Below are 19,447 nucleotides of genomic sequence, written 5' to 3'. Positions count from 1 at the left end.
GTAGAGACGAGATCGCACGCAGTCAGGCATTGCTCTACACCGCGCGCACTTCTTCCATCTCCTCTTCGGCTCCGCCGCGCAGCGTAACAATGTGTGTGTGCGTGCGTGCGTGTGCGCGTGCGTGCGTGCGTGCGTGCGTGCGCGTGTGCGTGTGCGTGTGCGTGTGTGTGTGTGTGTGTGTGTGTGTGTGTGTGTGTGTGTGTGTGTGTGTGTGTGTGTGTGTGTGTGTGTGTGTGTGTAATCATTTTTCTTTCAATTTTGTGCCGCCGCATTGCTATCTTCCTCCAAAATAAAACAAATGCAAACTCCATGAATCCTGAGTATATTGAAATATATCACTCCCTCTGGCTCAAATAACTGGGACGACAGCTCGATCCAGTCGTACTCTCTATACACGATACACAGTGTCGGCATTCATAGCAAATGTCCTCCCACGCGCGCGCGGCTATGTCCATGTTCTTACTTGCATCATCAGCAAGAGCTCACTGCTTACTACAGCATCCCAGTTCGTGCTGTCCATGTAAAGTATATCATTAGCAAAAAAAAGAAAAAGAAGAAACGACATATTTATACCCCCCAATGCTAACCATCCTCTTCAGGTGCAGAAATAGGATACTATTACGTTGCAGCCGGGTAGAATAAGGTATGCGCTCATCGAAAGATGTGCGCAGAACGCATACAGCGGCCAGTCACATATGTCGTCGTTCTCAGGCGTGGCTGTCCGAGCACGGGTGCTGGGGCGGTCGCGCCATGGCGCTTCCCTGCGGGCAATCGAACGCCTCGACGAAGCGCGCGTCTCCGGCGAGCGGCTCGTTGCAGAGCGCCACCAGCTGCTCCGAGGGGTCTCCGTCGCACAGCAGCAGGCAGCCGACGGCGAACAGCAGCGCCTGCTCGGAGAGGTGCTCGAGGCCCACGAGCCGTTGCTCGAGTCGCGAACCTCGAGCGTCGGCGAGAGCTCGAAGCTGCAGCTCGTGCACCAGGCGTATCCGGTGCAGCCAGCCCTTGCTAGCCCAACTGCTGCGGCAACCGGCTTCTGACGGCACGGCACTGGCCAGCTCGTCGGCCGAGACGCGATAGAGCAGGGTCCAGGCAAACTGGGCGCCGAGGGTGCCGTATCTGCGCGGGAGAGAGTCGTCGGTCGTCTACAGACAGTTTCGCACGCGCCTTGGCCGCCTGCAACTCCAAAAAACTTACTGTACCGTGTCCTGTCCGGTTACTGTGCCGAAAAAGAAAGTGTGTTCAAGTTGGTTCTACGTATACGACACGGCCCTTGCTGCGTTTTCAAATAAAAGAAAACCGTATCATGCCTCAAGCACTGCAGGTCTTTATCATTTTTGTATAATATACGGCGAAATTGATTCGTGAATTTGTAATTAGCTGCAGAGAAAAACTGTTGAATATGCTTTAGAAAAGTTTGCCGACGCTTACGATACTCCCTAATGCGAAATTTGAGCGACGCTCTATACGTGTTTTCATTTCGCGACATATTCACTGGCGCGGACAATCTGTCTCATGCGGCACCTTGCAAACGGAGCGAAGTGTAGCGCGACTGCCTCGCTAATCTGGAGGTCGCGAGAGAGAGAGCGCGTGGGTTGACGCGTGGGCGCGACTCGCAGCAGCCGCCGTAGACAGACGTCCCAGACGACGCGCGCTACGCTGGCGCCATCTCGTAGCCACCGTCGCCGCACTACGCTTTTCTTCTCAAGCTTTCGCCATACCCTCCTCCTCCGCTTTCCGCCTCATGGTTCCGCCGTGCCCTCCTCCTCCACTTTCCTCCTCGCGTCTTTCATCCCCCGCTGCGCTCGTTCACTCGGTTACGCCGACGCTCGCCGCAGGAATGGGCTACGCTCTAAAATCTACGGGCTTCTGTATTGTCGCACTACTGAGGCATCGCCATGGTCTCTGGCCCGCTGCTATATCTGTGAGGAAAACCGAAAGCTCACCATGCAGGTCTCTGTTTGTAAACAGCGAAATGGTCTGTAGATATGTATGTGTGACGGCTGAACAGCGCGATGGAGCGCGCATTTACACAATAGTCAGAGAGGTTGACGACGAAGAGGCGCGCATGCTTTACAACAAAAGTATGGCGTCTCAACCACGGCACTATTTTGCTGACGAAATCATACAATATATATATATATATATATATATATATATATATATATATATAACAGTCAATGTAGTCGGGGCTTGCGAAAAGGAGGCATATCAGAGACATCAGACAGGCGACGTGCCGTCTCGTTGTGCTTGTGCAGCTCTTCGCGGACGATCTGTCTTATGGTCGTCGCCAGGTTAAATGAAGAGCTCATATCGATACTGGCCACAGTGGTAACATTGGCCAACAGGCCAAACTTTGGTGTTATTCGCCGCATGTTCAATGCCTCGAACGTACGGCAGTGGGCCTCTTCGATTATGCAATCCCGGACTGTCCGCAAACCGTCCGCGGCTTCCGGTCTGACTAGCCCTGACAGGAGAGCGCGTCCCAGTCACGTGATCCAGCTGTCGGGGATACTGTCCGAGATTTCGGTCGAAGCACCGCGACCGGAAGTCACTCTCCTGGCTGCCGTCGTCTGCTCTTTGCTACTCGTAGATAGCCCCCTACCCAGCGTGTTTATTAGCGTGGCCTCCGAAATGGTGCAGTCTCAGAGGCGTACGTCGCCTACACAACCATAAGCTAGCACAGTGTAATCTTAGCCTGAGCGCGTAGAACGTTTTCGCAAAGCGCAGTTTATTACGTCGCGCTAGCCAGCTCATTGCCTGAGAAATTGAAGTTGAATTCCCACACGGACGTAAACAAAATCGTGGTGGCCCTAAAATTGCTGTGGAGAGACTCCGATATTATGGTCGTGCCACGTCGCTGTTCATGCAGAAAGCACCCGCCTACATACTCAAAGCTCGCGAGACCGTCTGCTAATTAAATGCCCGACGCGTGAGAGAGCGCGTGTACACCATCACTAATCCTGCACGTCAAAAATAAAACCCTCGAACTTGGTAGCAGAAGGGATCAACATATATGTCAACAGCAATCCGCGAAGCTCCTATTGTATATACCACCCAAGCTACCGGCGTGAAATAGCCGCATGCAATATATGATTCCTTGTAGGTACGGTAGTTTCACTTACCTGAAAAGCAAAATTTACCTGCTTACTGAGTACGTATATTGAAATCAGCATGACAGATTTCGTGAAACACATTAAGAAAAGCAAGCAGGTGCGCCTGATCGCTGTGCTTCTTACTTTAAAAAAACACGATGACGAGCCATCTAATTGCTACAGCAATTAGACCGCTCGTAAAAAACTTGCATGATGGCACACAAAGCACCGATGTAAATGAAGCGATAACTCAATGCACAGTAGTTGCCGTCTGGAACGCGCAAAGTACGCAGAAGCACACGGAATCTTTCACAACATGGCTTCAAACACCGCACGCATCTTTTTAAGACAGCCGTCGTCTGCTAGCTACTTGCGCTTGTCCGAGCAAACATCTGCTGACAGCTCCATCAGTCCGCGGGCAGTCCGCAACAGCCGGTCCGTGAAAAAACGAACGCGCTTCTGACAACACTCGGACTAGTGGGCGGAGCTTCGGTAGCTGTCCGAGCAAAATCGAATGCGGCACAGCAGTCCCAAGCAGTCCGGGACTGTCACGGACTGATAATCGAAGAGGCCCAGTGCTTCATGATATCAGACACTGAAGAGACATTGTCCTTGCCGATAAGGAAATTGTACACATCCTCTTGCATGCTATGCCCTTGAGCAGGTGCCCGCCTCTCCCAACGGCTAAACGCCGTTGGGAGAGGCGGACGAGAGCCCAGAGAGAGTCGGCGACACAGGCGGCAGAGGCCGGCAGGGCTGCGCGCATGCGCCGCAGTGGGAGAAGTAGTAGTGGTGGTTTATTAAGGAAAATGACGCCTATTTCTATGTGAAAGTTCGAGGGAAAGCGCGCGTCCCTCGCCCTCGCGCGCTTTCCCTCGCACATACAGCATACGGCCAATGAGCGTTCTTTTCTATTGCCGGACGCGACCATCGAAGAGTGAGCCCTTAGCAACTTCGCTGTAAAAAAATGTCACAGTTTCGCCCTAAGGGCGAAGCAATGAATGCGATAGCAACACAGCAATGTCATACGAAGTAAGGTGAGCGGCTTTGGTAGCAATATGAATTGTAGTAAACATGAGCTGATTAAGTAAGCAGCTGTGCTGCGGCGTAAGTAGACCGACATGAAGAGAGACTCGATGACCACGAGAAGGCGCGTGTGAAACGGTGGTGTTGATGAGAAGCGCTTCCCGTGGGCAGCGCGTGCGAAGAGACACCCCTGTAGCGCTGCACTGCCGATCCGGGCAGCATTGCATGTGTAGCGTGCGTTGGAAAATGTCGCCCGACTATTACTAACTGAATGAACAAGCGTGGTGTGAGCGCGCACAAACAAACACGAATAGATCACACTGAATGACTGCAGACAACGACTGTCAAAACGCTGGCAGCAAGCATACGCCGCCGCGAGCGAAGTATACGTGCGGTCTATCGCTTCAACGGAAATTGAGCGTCGAATGCACGGCGCATAAAGGTCAGAGCCGTGTGGAGATAAGAGACGGTGCGGACGAGCGACGAGCGCGGTTGTTGGCAGAGTAGAAGTGCGCCCCCCCCCCCCCCCCGCCCCCCGCTCACTCCGGCGCTGGCTTCCTGCTTCCTTGCTTGCGCGTGGGAGATGATCGAGTGCGTTCGCTCTCCGTGATAGCGCGCGTCCCCGCACGCTTCCGCTCGGGCATACGGCGCGCGGCGAAGATTTTATCTATAGGGAACCTCACGGCGACGGCGACGGCAGAAATCCGGTTGAAGTGTCCATATAATTGCTATCGCAATAATATTATACCTCCTAAACTACCTGCAAGCGTATACGCTGTCACATCGCCGAATAAAATGCCATATGTGAAGTTGAGCTTGGACCCTCATCTGTGGCTGTCGTTTCGTCCTGTTGCTGATCTTTCGCCAACTGTTGGACATCTTGCGTTTGTCTAGTGCATGAAAACCGAAGCTATCAACAGAAAGACGGACCACAGCTGCAAATAAATATTTAATATAAGTTTAATGCTCCTTCACAAGTTTACTTCTCTGTATGTCAGCTAGATGTCATTTGTGTCATAATATATAAGTGTACATAAAACATACATGACAAGGAAAGTGTGAAACGTTTGTTAATGATCATAAAGAATTTAGGGTTCCACTATGAGGCGTACTAGACATTATGCCACCCCGAAAGCGTAGTTTCAATTGGGTGTCAGATGCATGCGAATGAGTTTGAATTCAATCAGAGAGTTCTTGTTCTCTGTGCGATGTTATATTCCCGGTTTGTAACAAATAAATAAGTATCAGCATCATCATCCTCATCAATCATCTCCATCTTCAGCATCATCTTCAGCCTATTTCTATGTCTACTGCAGGACGAAGGCTTCTCCCTGCGATCAATTGCCCCTGTATTGCGCTATAGCCGATTTCAATTTGCGCCTGCTAATTCACTAATTTCATCACATCATCTAATGTTATGCCGCCCTCTACCGCGCTTCCCTTCCCTTGGCACTGATTCTCTAACTCTAATAGTTGAATTGAATTGAATTCTGGGGTATTACGTGCCAGAACTACGATTTGATTATGAGGCACGCCGTATAGTTGGGGCTCCGGATTAATTTTGACCACCAGGGGTTCTTTAATGCGTCCCCAATGCACGGGACACGGGCGTTTTTGCATTTCGCCCCCATCGAAATGCAGCCACCGCTGCCAGGAGGATTTGATCCCGCGAGCAGCGAAACACCATAGCCGCTGAGCCACCACGGCAGGTCTTGTTTAACTTTACTGTACAGGGATTCACTACAGTGCCATTTATCTTGTTTAATGTTGTTCCAAGTGTCATTTTATTACATATATTGTTTATATTTTCAAAGTTCACTAGGGCCAACTCTATTTAGTCTTTAACAAATTAAAGATTACTCTCTATCAAGCTTTATACACTTGTATTTATAACTTGGTTCCACCTCTAAAACATTAAAATAAGGTCGTACAAAAGTAGAAAACTGTGTTTCAACCTTTGTAAAGTGTCCAGCCAAAATTGATTCACCAATTAATCAATGAAGAAACCTGCACCGAAAGCCATTATTCGATTAAATACTAAAATGATCAATGCTTAATTGTTATACGATTAAAAAATAATCGACCATTCCTACTGCGATCAAGTCAAAGCGAGCCGCTAACCGGACGCTGATGGTGAAATCACTCGGTCCACTAGAGTGCTTGCTTCCTTGTATAGATGGTACATGGTTCTGTGTGCTGCTTATGTTATCGACTGCTGGTATAGTTCAGTTTCGCGATAAGTATATACACCACCTGAGGGCGTCGGTGACGTTGACGCTGTACATGGGAAACACGATGTGGTGTACCCGCACCACGAGCCCCCTCCGCCAGCCGGAAGAGCTGTCGTTGCTGCCTCCGACGTGCGACAGCCACTCGAGTCCCAGGTCGAAGTAGGGCGCCTCGACGAGCCGCGCCAGGTGCGAGGCGCCCGTGGCGGCCGCCAGTGCGGCCCGCTGTTGTCGCCGTCGGCCGTCGATCGCGAGCAGCCAGTTGTCGAGGAAGGCGTCCGGGCGCATGTCGGCGTACGGGGCGTAGGCCGCGTTCAGGGCCTCCTCGGTGGGCAGCAGGTCCGCCAGGCCGAACAGTTGCTCCGACACGACGTCGCTCAGGGAACCCTCCTGCATGCACCGACATTCCAAGATTATACCTTTCCGCAAATACAGAGCGCCTGGGTTGACCAATAGATTTCGTGCATGGGCTAGTTCGTACGTTGTTCCCGAAAACTTAATTTGGGCAGCGCGAATAGCCAAGACATGTGCATAAATCACGTACGCAGGCGCTGACTTCCAACTGTCCTGGAAGCTGGAGTGCGCGTGGCGTGTTCCTTTATTTCTTGCGTATTAGCGTTGCACTAGGATGGTCAAAAGTGTTGCACGAGAAGCGATGCTCACAACCGGAACAAAGCGCAAATGCACGCACAGGGCGATGGTTGCTCATTTCGTCTGTCCTGCTCCTGGACGCTTGCCACATTAACGCGATAGCATTAAGGGCTCCGTGTCGCAGAAAATCCGGTGTTGGCGTCGGCGGCGTTGTCCGCCTGAGAAAAAGCATCCCGAACCACGCATCCCATACGCAGGCTCTCCGCGGGGTGCATAGGCGTTACTGAACTAATTGAATTACTCAAAGTAGAATGCGTCAAGAAATTCCTAAAGTACGACTTATACACAACCTACAGACATGATAGCGTCGGATTGTAATTTGAATATACGAGAAAATAATTTGAATACACGAGAAAACATCATTGTGTTACGCAGAAACTCAAACACAAACCCCTTTTCCAGCTGCCGTTTGAGGTCTGAGTGTTTTTGGCACGGCTGTGCACAATCTCCGGGATCGGCCCACAAAAGGGGCCGCGTTTCTACCAATCACAGAGCGGCGCGCGCCGCTCGCTTCCTTGCAACACCATCCAGATGGCGCTCGCCTACGCGCATCCGCGGCAGCGGCGGCGCCCGCCGTGCGGGGGAAAGAAAGAACCAGAAAGCTCGCCTTCGTGCATATATAGCGTTCACCGCCAGCGTTTCCCGGTAAACATTACGGTTACATGAGGTGAAGTTGCCAGGCAGCGCGAGAAGCGGTCGGGAGTCTTTGAATGCTATCGCTTTCCACTCTTAAAGGCGAAGCTTAAGCGTCCTCCAAGTTTTTAACACGAAAGTGTTTTATGCCGGGGTCCACCAAGACTTCACTGACGTATTTCCGTCACGGAAATACGTCAGCTTACAATGTACACGAACATAATACAAAGAAAGAAACCAGAAGAAAAAGTTCCACAAACATGGAAAATTTGGAAATCGAACCCACGACCTCTCGGTCCGCGACGATAGATCGCCGAGCGTTTAACCCATTGCGCCACAAACGCATTTGCAGAGAGCTACACAGACGCGCCTTATATATCTAACACTCCTCCGTGTACCCGCGCTCTTGCTCGGCGCGGTGCCGCCGCCTACGAGCAGAAAAGAGAAGTACTGCATTATGACACTAACGCGCACCGACAGTGAACGCTTTGGTGGTCTCAGCACTACGACGCCTCGATGCCAGCATTCGAAGGGACGCTGGCATCAAGAAGCACTACCAACGTGCTTGACTAGGTGGCGTTCACCGTACTCAGCACAGCGGAGCGTGGCCTCCGCAATTAGCTCTGAAAATGTTTCTGAAGTTGATCGGGGAAAGAAGAACAGAAAGCTCGCATTCGTGCATATATAGCGTTCCCCGCCAGCGTTTCCCCGGTAAACATTATGGTACATGAGGTGTAGGTTGCCAGGCAGCGCGAGAAGCGGTCGGGGTCTTTGAATGCTATCGCTTTCCACTCTTAAAGGCGAAGCTAAAGCGTCCTCCAAGTTTTTTGAATGGCCAGGCTAGGTACCCACTAACTGAGAATTCCTTTTGGAGCCGCCGTGCCAGCCCGTCAAGAGCTGTCATCCGTGCTGACGAATTTGTGAAGCTTCCTGCGATTCAAGGCTCCATAATTGCCTACTTCGAGTTTTCATGCTTTCTGTTTAGTGAGACAGGAGCAGGTTAGCGCGTTATCGCCTCTTCTACTCCGGCCGCAGTGGAGCATGGCACAGCTGAGCGCGGCCACGCGCGCCCTATCTTGAAGGTAGTCTGCGGTGGGTGCAAAGTAAAGCAATGGTGTGCACTGTGTTATCGCGCGCCTAGTTCGCGTTGAAGGCAGAGGCAGACAAAGGGAAATTCACACGCTGCTGCTGCCGCTCTTCATCACATTCACGCGAGCGCCATGACATCGATTGTCCGCGGTCACCGAGTGAGATGTGTTGATGTTTGCCCGTGGACCCACCGTGGGTGCTCAGTGGTTATGGTGTTAGGCTGCTGAGCACGAGGTCACGGGATCTAATTCCGGCCAGGGCGGCCGCATTTTCGATAGTGGCGGAATGCAGAAAACACCCGTGTGCTTATAGATTTATAGGTGCACGTTAAAGAATCCCAGGTGGTCCAAATTAATCCGGAGTCCCCTACTACGGCGTGCGTAGTGGGGGACTCCGGATGGTCGTTTTGGCGCGTAAAATCTCATAATGTATGTTTGCTTGTGCGCACGTGACACTTTGCTTGCTAATTTAGTTAGTAAGCGAATATTCCCAGCCATTTACATGGACGATAAAACTACTATCCTTAATTTGTATATGTGTCTAATAATTTGGTATCGTTATCAATGATTCGCCTTTTGGACGAAATTGTGACTTTCTTTTATATACAAACAATGAATCAAAAGCTATTATTATGCCATTTCTTTCGTTCGTAACAGCAAATGGTGTCACCGAGTGCCTGGGACATCATGTTGCTGATTACAATGCTACCAATAAGATTGCCTGGCATAGCTGTGTTATAGCGGGTAATAATGGTACAGTCCCATTCACTGTTGTGCAGAGCGCTCGGGCCACACCCTCGCGCTCCGGCATAACGAAGGCGCTGATCAAGCATCGCCGCCCACGAAAAGCAACATTCGCAGTCTTGCACGTGTGTGCCGCCACGCATGCATCTAGGCAGGGTAAACATGGGCTATATAAAACTCAGTAGCCGCGGCCAGTTGTCGACCGTGTAACCGAATTAAGCTAACTGCTCGTGCGTTCTACACAGCATGCAGCAAACGTGACTGTACGTTCGACTAGTTCATAATGCGTTCGGTTTACACTGTACAGGGATGCGGAACTCTAGCTATCGAGACTGGAGCCTGCCCATGCCGAGCGTTGAGCTACTCCCGCCTAAGTAGCCTCGTGATCGAGCTTTTGTCGTATCTGGGTCACACTCCCAGCGCCGTCGAACATCCTGAGCTGGAGCACGGCGCTCTGACTGAGCCAGTCAATTTTGTGATCCGAGCGCTCACTTTTAACCAGTCGAATGGACCACAAGTCGAATGTGCGCTTCGCATGTATACCTGTCGTCCAAGCAGCTCCTCGGTGACATTCGTCACGTGCTCTGCCAACTGCCGTACGTCCTTGGCGCACGGCGGGCGCGGCGAGCGTGTGCGCGTCGTGTGCCAAGATGGCCCAGCCCATGGTGATGTCGAGGTGCTCGAGGCAGAGCCTGTGCACGAGCTCGTCGCCCATCTCCCAGCCGCTGAAGAGCAGGTCGGCCAGCTGGCCGCTGAGCAGCGGCGCCACGTGCTGCACCAGCATCCAGCCTGCGTACAGCTGCGCCCTCTGCGCGCCAACAGCCTCGACGAGGGACGTCAGGGCGGACAGGTAGCCCGGCGGCCGCACCACCAACGTCCACACCTGCTTCGGCATGGCCCGTCGACGAGGTGTCGCTGGGGAAAAGGGACGCGCGATTTCCTCAACTTCAGAGCAGCTGAAAAGCATCGAGTGCGCACCGGCTGATGGTATAGTGACTTTTCTATAATGATGAGGCATATACTGCCGCGACGTAGTAGAATATATGTGGGTCCCGGGGTGCAGCCCATATAATAGCGCTTTTTCTGAAAGGAAAACACAACGCCGTCCTCTTCTCGTTGCCCCTTGACGCCGTCTCATCGTCGTACTTATGGCCTGGCATGCAGACGCGGCCATGGTCGAAAGACGAGGAGATAGGATAGCAGAGGGGATACAGCAAACGAGAACCATTTACACATTTACATAAGAGCGGTTAAATAAATGTATTCATAGCAACGAGTTAATCCGGAAACCCGCTTCCTTTAAACCTTGCCACCTGCATGTGCAAGCTTTCTGACATCATGGGATCACATGATTTCTTAATACATTGAAATAAACACGACTGCGCAACACTCTTTTTCAAAAGTTTTAAGTGGCCACTTCAATAACGAATCAGCCCTCTTTCGTCCTTTGTCACATACGCCCAGCTCATATGGCGGAGATTCGTGTACATTTCTGTCAAGGAGTTTCATAACCATCATTTTTTATTGCTCAAACGTAAAATCTAGTCCTTGAATACTTCCCGAAAAGTGTACAAAACATAACCAATATTAAATTGTTTGTTGTTCCCAACGGAGAAACGGAGCAGAAAATCATCCACATACCGAAAACATGCTACTGCGCCCATTACTTTTATTTTCTGTCTTAACACACGGTACCCTTTCGCCATGAACAAATTTCCCCTGCACGTGCACAGTCCTTTCATATTCCACATATAACGACCGAACGTGGGTTCGTAGCAAGTCCAGAAGCTTGTACATTCGAGACAGACATTGGTTGATGAACTTTGTATTGCCAAATGCGTCGATGCTGTCTTGTACCGCTATGATCGCTGCAAATTGCAGAAATTACAAAACATTTCCTTCACATCAAGTGACGAACACGTTACCGGCGAAATTTTCTTGAAAAATTTTATTACCTTCTGTGGCCTATCAATAACGAATGGTTCTTCAACTGGAAGAACCGAAGTATGTGTTTTTAATAACCTCGTTACTTGTTTTTGTAATATTTCTTTGTATTCTGTTGTGACCCTAAATGATTCGGTCGTCATGCGGTGAATATGGAGGGACTGTGTACGTGCTACCAGGTCGAATAACCATTGGCTCTTGTACTGCTCCTCCGCTAAATGAGAGCCGTTCAGCTCTCCTTTAGCGACGAAGAGCGCCCCCGTGTCTCCTCGTACAGCATTTCACTTGCTTCTATATAACCTATTGAAAAAGTATACATACATTTTAAGAAAATTCTTGCGGTATAAAGCTGACGGCGCTTACAACTTCCAATGAGCGGTGAAAAGCACTGCAGAGCAAAAAGTGCGAGTATCGGCAGCTATGTGGCAGTGCATGCCCAGAAGCAAGCCGTGACCTCCGGTAGAGGGTGCGAAGCGCCAAAAATCGGTAGGCTGGTTTGCTTTGGGAGCCCACGGTAAAACCACAAATGAGGCAGCGCAGGGTGACATGGGTTGGGCCTCTTTTAAGTAAGAGAGGCTCAGAGAAATATTAGTTTTGAAGAGATACTGAGGAAGATGGATGAAAATAAATGGGTGGCTAAAGTGCGCAAGTATCTGTACCTGAAAAACGTGGACACAGAACGGAAGAAGAGGCTAAGAAAGTCGGCAACCAAGTACAGGGTAATTGAAAGTGTAAATAGACAACCAGGAGTCATCAGAAAGAAAGCGAGAGAAACAGAGACAGCGAATTGGATGCAAAGATTGGAAACAAAAAAGACCACGGAGATTTATTTACAAGACTGGGAAGAAAGAAATTAGAAGGGAAAATTTTTACGATAACACAAAGGACAGTGCCTTGCTATTTGAGGCTCGAGCTGGGTGCCTAAGGACCAAACCATACCGGAGCAAATATTCGCAACAAGATTAGGCATGTGTATGTTGCAGCAAAAACCCAGAGTCCATTCAACACATCCTAATGGAATGCGAAGGGATTCACCCAGTGAGACCCGTAGGTAATGTACACCTTCCAGAAGCGCTTGGCTTTATAGTGGACGGAAGCATCAACCGGTCAGCAGTATTGGAACAGTGCTGCAATTCTAGATAACACGTGCGACAAGTTTAAGTAAAATGAGTGGGAAGGTAGACGGTTGGGTGTTTTTGCTTGGTGTCAGTATGTTGTAGCGGGTTCACTTGTTTCATTGTTTTTCACAATGACATTCGTTAGGCATAATTTTCAAGCGCCGGATAAGTGCTTGTCAAGCTTTTCAATACACGAAATAGTTCATGTTCTCGTATTTGATCTTCCTGTAATGAATTATCGCGTGGAGTCCACATTCATAAACTTAACAAAATTCCCTAAGGAATTGCAAATTCTTAATCTTTTCTGCAGCTGTGCACTTTCTATGATTCTGAAAATGCACGAAATGTGGTGAAAGTAAGTCTTCAATGAACAGGATAAAGTGGCGTCTGAAAGGGATAAATGATCAACATCATCATCACTAGTGTCCTCGTATGTGTTCCCAAAGGGAGCAGAGTTGCGCTTTTCTTTTCGAAGCGTAGCTCACGCCCCTACTCGCCAAGCGCCATCGGGTGATCTTAAAAGGACGTCAAATGGTCCACCGCGCTGCGAAGAAGCCAACTTTACGGACGTGACGTTGACTTTTCGTTTCTTTCAATGCCATCAACACCGCAATCCGCCAGTTTCCTAACATGCATGACATGACATGAATGACAGGAATGATATGACAGAAAAGACATGATAGGAATGATATATGCATGACATCCAAACTATAGGAAGAAGTTTAGAGAAAGACGCAGACTTGAAGTGATGAGCAGTAGTTGAACAAGAACTGTCGCTGAAGCCAACGTTTCGACAAGGGGACTCTGACGAACACAAGTCCCGTTGTCGAAACGTTGGCTTCACCGACATTCTTTGTTCGACTGCTGCTCATTACATATGCATTGCATGACATGCATCATGCGATGTTATGTCATGAATGACGTGGTAGCATGACATGATATAAATTGCATGGCATGCATGGCATTAATAACATCGAATACATGCACGTCATGCATGACATAATTACATGCCATGTCATGACATGAATTATGGCATAAAAACAAAGTTGACGCATGTTACAATCTTGTTCACACGGTCAAGCCTTCCGTAGTTATCGGCACTGAATGATGGCTGGATGATATAACTGATAGTGAAATTTCCAGCGCACTTTACGCGCTATCGAGGTGACCCTAACTGTCAGGGGGAGGCGTATTTGTCTTACTTGACAAGAACATTCTTTTTGGTAGGTTAGAATTGCTTGTAGGTTCGTGCGAAGCTGCATGGTGCAAGCTTAATTTGAAAAATGACAAATCACTGTCCGTTTGTTCTTTTTACCGCCATTACGTTAGTTCAGCTGATGTTTTTACCGGATCTTGTGGCCACCGCTGAAGGGATAACGTCTGACTTTATCACCGTAGGTGGTGATTTCACTATGAACCAATATACTTGTGATCAATGGCCTTTATCTTACAGGGAAACGCGTGAATTATATACAATCATGGTCAATTTTGTGTATTATGTATATCTGACCCAGATAGTGGTGATGCCTACAAGAGGAGACCACATTATCGACCTTTTTCTGATAAACACACCAACCTCTGTTCTCTCGACGGCGGTCATACCAGTAAGCGATCCTTGTGCCGTCCGCTCCGAAATGAATATAATTAACGCACGAAAGAACTTACAGCACAAACCACCGACGCGTTTATAACTACTCTAAAGCTAATTTACCTGAAATTAGTCTTGCGTTAAAGTGTTACTTTTTTTTGTTTCTGAGACCTGCAGAATCGTACCCGATGGCGGATCTATGGTGCATTTTGAAAAAGAAATTCCTTGAACTGAGAGACCACTTTGTTCCCTCCTGGACGCTAACTACTCGAAGAAATAAAAGCAAGGCGTGGTTCACAAGTGACTTCGAGACTTACTCGAAAGAGGCAAATAACTCACCGCTCTTATAAATTGTGTAAAACAGAAATAAATCGTAGAGAGTGCTTGAGACGATAATAAACGATGTAAGTGCGGCTACAGAGTGCACAAAATCAGCCTACCTAAGTCCCTGGAGTCCATAATTTTATTCATTCATTCATTCATTCATTCATTCATTCATTCATTCATTCATTCATTCATTCATTTATTTATTTATTTATTTATTTATTTATTTATTTATTTATTTATTTATTTATTTATTTATTTATTTATTTATTTATTTATTCATACTGCAGCCAAACTTTGGCTATAGCAGGAGTAGGAAAAGAACAATGAATTATACATATACATTACAACTGTGAAATAGCAGTGAGAAATTCATCTAAAGGGCACTCGCGTACATTTCCGGGCAAAGCATTCCAGCGGCTGAATTGTGTGAGGAGAAAAACTATACAAAAACAAGTCTGAACGAGAACCATAGGGAACAATATTTGGAGCATGATATTGTCGAGTATTCGAGGGGGCTTAAAATGAAATGTAATCTTGAGAAGAATTAACAACGTGGTGAATTTACATAACTGTGGAAAAACTTTAAACAATAAATAAAAAATAAAAGTAAAAAAATTAAAATAAAAATAAAAGGAAGCCCTACGCAATTCTGGAAATACGTAAAAAGAAACAAGAAAGATAATATTTCGAGTCCTGCTCTTGCATCCTGCGACATTATTATAATGATGCCAAATAGAAAGCCGGGTGTTTCAATTCGTATATTTATTTGGTATTTTCTCCGCCAATTATTCCTGATGAAGTTGAGGAGCTAGAAAGAAGTCCCAAAACACCCATGGATGATATTGTAATTACAGTACGTGGCATAGAAGTGCTCTTACGCGGCTTAAAGACTTCAAAGGCGGCCGGTTTGGTAGTTTGCCTAGTGCAATCCTGAAATCTTGTTTTGATCTCGTGTCACTCTACTTAAAAGCAATTTTCGAAAAAATAATTGAATGAAGGCTTTGTACCTGAGGACTGGTAGATGGTATCCGTTGTCCCCATTCATAAATCGGATCTTTTAAGGCTTGTTACTAATTGCCTCCCTGTTTCCTTAATTAGTGTATGCTGTGAGATCTTAGAGCATATCTTATATTCATCGATAATCCAGCAAGTAGAGACTCATTCGTTATTGAACCCTTTTCAGCATGGATTTCCGAAGGGACTATCCTGTGTGACGCAGTTGACAGAGTTCACGCATGATTTGGCTCTTGCTCTGGATAAACGATGTTTAGTTGACTGTGTACGGACTCACAATTTTAGTGCAGAAATTATCAGTTTATAACATCTATCCTCAGATATGTACATGAATCGCCCACTTGCGCGCAAGACGCCAGTATGGTGTAGACGGAGCTCAATCAAATATTTCGAAGGTAACATCAGGAGTGCCGCAGGGATCGGTATTGGGTTCTCAACTTTTTTTATTTTATATTAATATTATTATCAAGGTAAATGTAGCCTCGCAAATAAGTATCTTTGCCGATGATTGTATACTATATAATAAAATAAATACTGGTAATGACTATTGCGAAATTCAAAATGATCTGAACATGATACAAACATGGTGTAAAAAATGAAGGATGACACTAAATTAACAAACTTGAAAACGTATGTGCTAGGTTATCTAAGAAACAAAAAGTCACCGAGCTCTCCTACTTAAGTTTAAATGGTGTTCCCATAGAAGTTTCGAAATACAAGTATCTGGGCGTCTATTATACTTCCTCTTTATCATGGCATCGACACGTCGACTATACTAGCTGTTGCTAAAGAGTGTGAATTCCTAGGTTTTCTACGTCGAAACATGCGCTCGTTTTTCAAGATAATCTTCAATTGAACGCAAGATCGATCCTGGATTACGCTTGTGCCATTCGGGACCCTCCTACCGCCGTAGACAAAGATAAGCTCGAGAAAGTGCAGTCCATGGCAGGACGTTACGCTTCAGGCGTGTTTCCTATAAAGACACGTGCCAGTAACTCGAGGGCAATGTTGGGTTAGCAGATACTAGAGAACCGCAGAACAGCGCTTTCATTTAGAGCTATTGCATGGAATATATTACAAAGTAATCAGCATTTCTTCTGAATCTTATTTTTCTGTACCCCACTATATTTCTGTACCCCACACGTGTTGATCATTGTAATAAGGTAAGGGAATAAAATGTAAGACTGCCGCCTTCAGTAGCGCTTTCTTTCCGAACGCAATTTGTCAGTGAAATCGAACGCCTTCAACGATTGTAGCCATTGAACGCCCTGGCACATTTTTCTTTTCTTTGAAAATGCAGGCAACGTATTGACGCAAAATACGCTGTGATGGCTAGTAGTGTTCCACAGCCCTTTATGTTGATGGGCACTTGTAACAGCTGTTCTCCATCACACTGAAATATGCGACTACGTTTTCATCTTTCTTTTGGGGGCTCTGTAGGCATGCATGCGTGAACTTGCGATTCATATGTTCAGGTGTTTTTTCATCTGAGTATTTTTTTTTTTGGTAAGAAGTAGCCAAGATTACCGTGATTCTTGATGCCGCATTTCTGACGTTGCCTCTTCGCGCCTCTTGCGATTACCTTCATTTTTCTTCTTCTTTTCTTTATTCCATTCTACATTTCTGCGTTGTGACATATTGTGTGTTGCTTGCGCTACTTACGTCTGCTACTATGTTTTGTATTTTTGTATCCCCCCCCCCCCCTTCTCCACTGTAATGTCATGTAGGCAATGTGGGTAACAAAATAACCAATTCTTCTTCTTTCTGTGGTTTTTAATAGGCACGCAGACATGAGCATATATCATGAACATGAATGACATGACATGCATGACATTCATGACCATGACACCATAGTTAGTGACCCAAGCTAATGCATGGCATGACACGAATAACATGATAAAAAAAATCCAACAGCGTCTATCGCTCGCTTCTGCCGCCGGGCCGAGCTTTGCTCCTGCGCACGCGAGGAGTGGCTTTGCCACATAGCTTTGGAATAAAATTGTGGACATTTGTGCAACTCTGCTCCCTTTTGAAGCCTTATGGAGCATATGTATGACGTAACTTCAGGTGTGCCGCAGGGTTCTGTCCTGGGACCATTACTCTTGTTGCTGGATATTAATCATTTACCTTCATACCTGTCAACATACGTTTATACGCGGACGACTGCGTGCTTTATCAAACTATGAACTCACCTAAAGATCATATTCTTCTTAATGATTCTTTTGACAATTTCTGCCAGTGGTGTAAAACCTGGGAAATGACTATAAATTTCAAGAAAACCGTGCAAATGTCATTTTGTAGGCGTTTACTTCCGTCCACGTTTCCTTGTGCATTTAACGGTTGCGCACTGGAAAGAGTGTCGACATATAAATACCTGGGTATTTCTTTTACTAATAACATATGTCATGGTCTCATCATATAAATTATATTTGCAACAAAGCACTTAAAAGCTGGGCTACTTCACCGCGTACTTTGCGCGCAGCTCCTTTAAATACTAAAGCAGTCACTTACAAATCAGAATTATCCGGCCACTTCTGCAATATGCCTGTGTGGTATGGAATCCACATAAGAAATCAGACACAATGAAGTTGGAAATGGCCCAGAAAAAGGCTATCCGGTTTATCTGCCGTAGATATGACAGCAACTTTTCTCCGTCTTCCAAACTTTCAGAGTTAAATCTGACAACGGTCAGCATCCGTCGCAACATGGAATACCTAAAGCTATTGCACTCACTAATAAACTCATCGAACACTTCTTGCCTTAGCACATACATAAAATTTGTGGAACCTTCCTCACCTGGGAGGTATCACCATCTTAATATTGCACCATACCGGTCACGAACCGATGCGTTTAAATATAGATTTTTTTTCCCTTTAACCATTGAATATTGGACCTCTCTGACTGGTGCCATTCGTTCCCTTCCGTTGCACGATTTCTTGCTTAAACTTGAATGTTATTGATCTATCTTTTGTGTGGTTAATGTTTTTTGCTCTCGTGCTACTTATATTTGCACTTTGTGTACGCTCTACGACTGTACAATTCCCCACTCCTGCCATATAGCCCTAACAGGGCTGCAGTATGTAGAAAGAAATAAATAAAAATATACGGGGACACAACGGATCGCATCGTTTCGCTCATTTCTCGGTCGACCGTTGCTAAGCCACTGCTTGCTCTTTCTGTAAAATCTTCGCCTGTCAGCCACTGGAAATGCCTCTTGCTGATGCGTCACTCGATACCAGGTTCGTTTCCACTCGAGTAGAACACCACCGTTACGTTGAAGGCTCAGTAGAGATGACATTATACTCCGGAATCTGAATTTTAAAGCTAGCATGGAGCTCATTCGCCAAACGTGACTGGAGAGATTTTACACAAGTTTGAGGAGGGTTGCACGCCTGCGCTGTTTACGGCGTGAAATTGGAGCAAGTGGTGCTTTGCCGAGCAAGGACGAGATGGTAGAAGCGGTTCTCGCCAAGCGATAGATCTGTACGCGCGTGAACTAACCGATGCTCGGTGCTGAGCAGGTAGGCGGCCAACGCTCGCTTCCAGGACTCCGACAGGCGCCGTTCGGCGTCGTCCGCCGTGCTGTTCCACGTGATCACCTCCTCCAACAGGCCTTCGGGCGATCCGGTCTCGAGATAAGGCTCGAGGTGCAGGTCGGCCACGCTGTACATCTCCTCGAAGTCGCTGAATGACTCGGGACTGGAGCCACTCTGGAGAGGAAATGGAAGCGCTGTCATACATGTGAAGGAATCACGGCAGCAGCGATCCGGTGAGCAGGCTCCATTTGGAGCGCTATAAATGAAGTAAAATTTGGAAGGGTAAGTTCAGTGGTTTCAGGAGAGGTGTTCTGCAACATTGGACAGCGCTCATGCAGCTGGGCTCATTGAGGAAGGTAATAACGAGGAGGAAGCATTGTGCAACATGATTGAGGCCAAATGTACCGATCCAACACGTCAGAGTACGCGGTAGGTTTTAGTGTTCCCACTGTGCAGAC

General features: G+C 47.3%; 1 protein-coding gene across 1 annotated transcript; it reads right to left on the bottom strand.

Annotated features, from left to right (window-relative positions):
- Window positions 1-357: 357 nt before the first annotated feature.
- On the bottom strand, window positions 358-19,194 carry LOC119445237 (uncharacterized). Its single transcript, XM_049664937.1, has 3 exons — window positions 18,955-19,194; window positions 6,372-6,736; window positions 358-1,116 (listed from the first exon to the last, which is right to left on the bottom strand). Exons 1-3 carry the CDS (start codon window positions 19,192-19,194, stop codon window positions 708-710), a joined length of 1,014 nt encoding a protein of 337 aa, XP_049520894.1. The 3' UTR covers window positions 358-707.
- Between the last annotated feature and the right edge of the window lie 253 nt (window positions 19,195-19,447).

The sequence above is a fragment of the Dermacentor silvarum genome, chromosome 3, assembly GCF_013339745.2.
Source record: "Dermacentor silvarum isolate Dsil-2018 chromosome 3, BIME_Dsil_1.4, whole genome shotgun sequence".
In the NCBI taxonomy this organism is placed as follows: Eukaryota; Metazoa; Arthropoda; class Arachnida; order Ixodida; family Ixodidae; genus Dermacentor; species Dermacentor silvarum.
The sequence above is the reverse complement of the archived record's forward strand: the minus strand, read 5'-3'. Positions and strand labels throughout refer to the sequence as shown.

What these genes read in the sequence shown, in the direction of transcription:
- LOC119445237 (XM_049664937.1), bottom strand. Translation starts at nt 19,194, where the DNA reads ATGTATGACAGCGCTTCCATTTCCTCTCCAGAGTGGCTCCAGTCCCGA. An exon ending in CTGCTCAGCACCGAGCATCG is followed by an intron (nt 6,737 to 18,954) that starts GTTAGTTCACGC and finishes CGGTGCATGCAG; the next exon opens with GAGGGTTCCCTGAGCGACGT. An exon ending in AACGTCACCGACGCCCTCAG is followed by an intron (nt 1,117 to 6,371) that starts GTGGTGTATATA and finishes TCTCCCGCGCAG; the next exon opens with ATACGGCACCCTCGGCGCCC.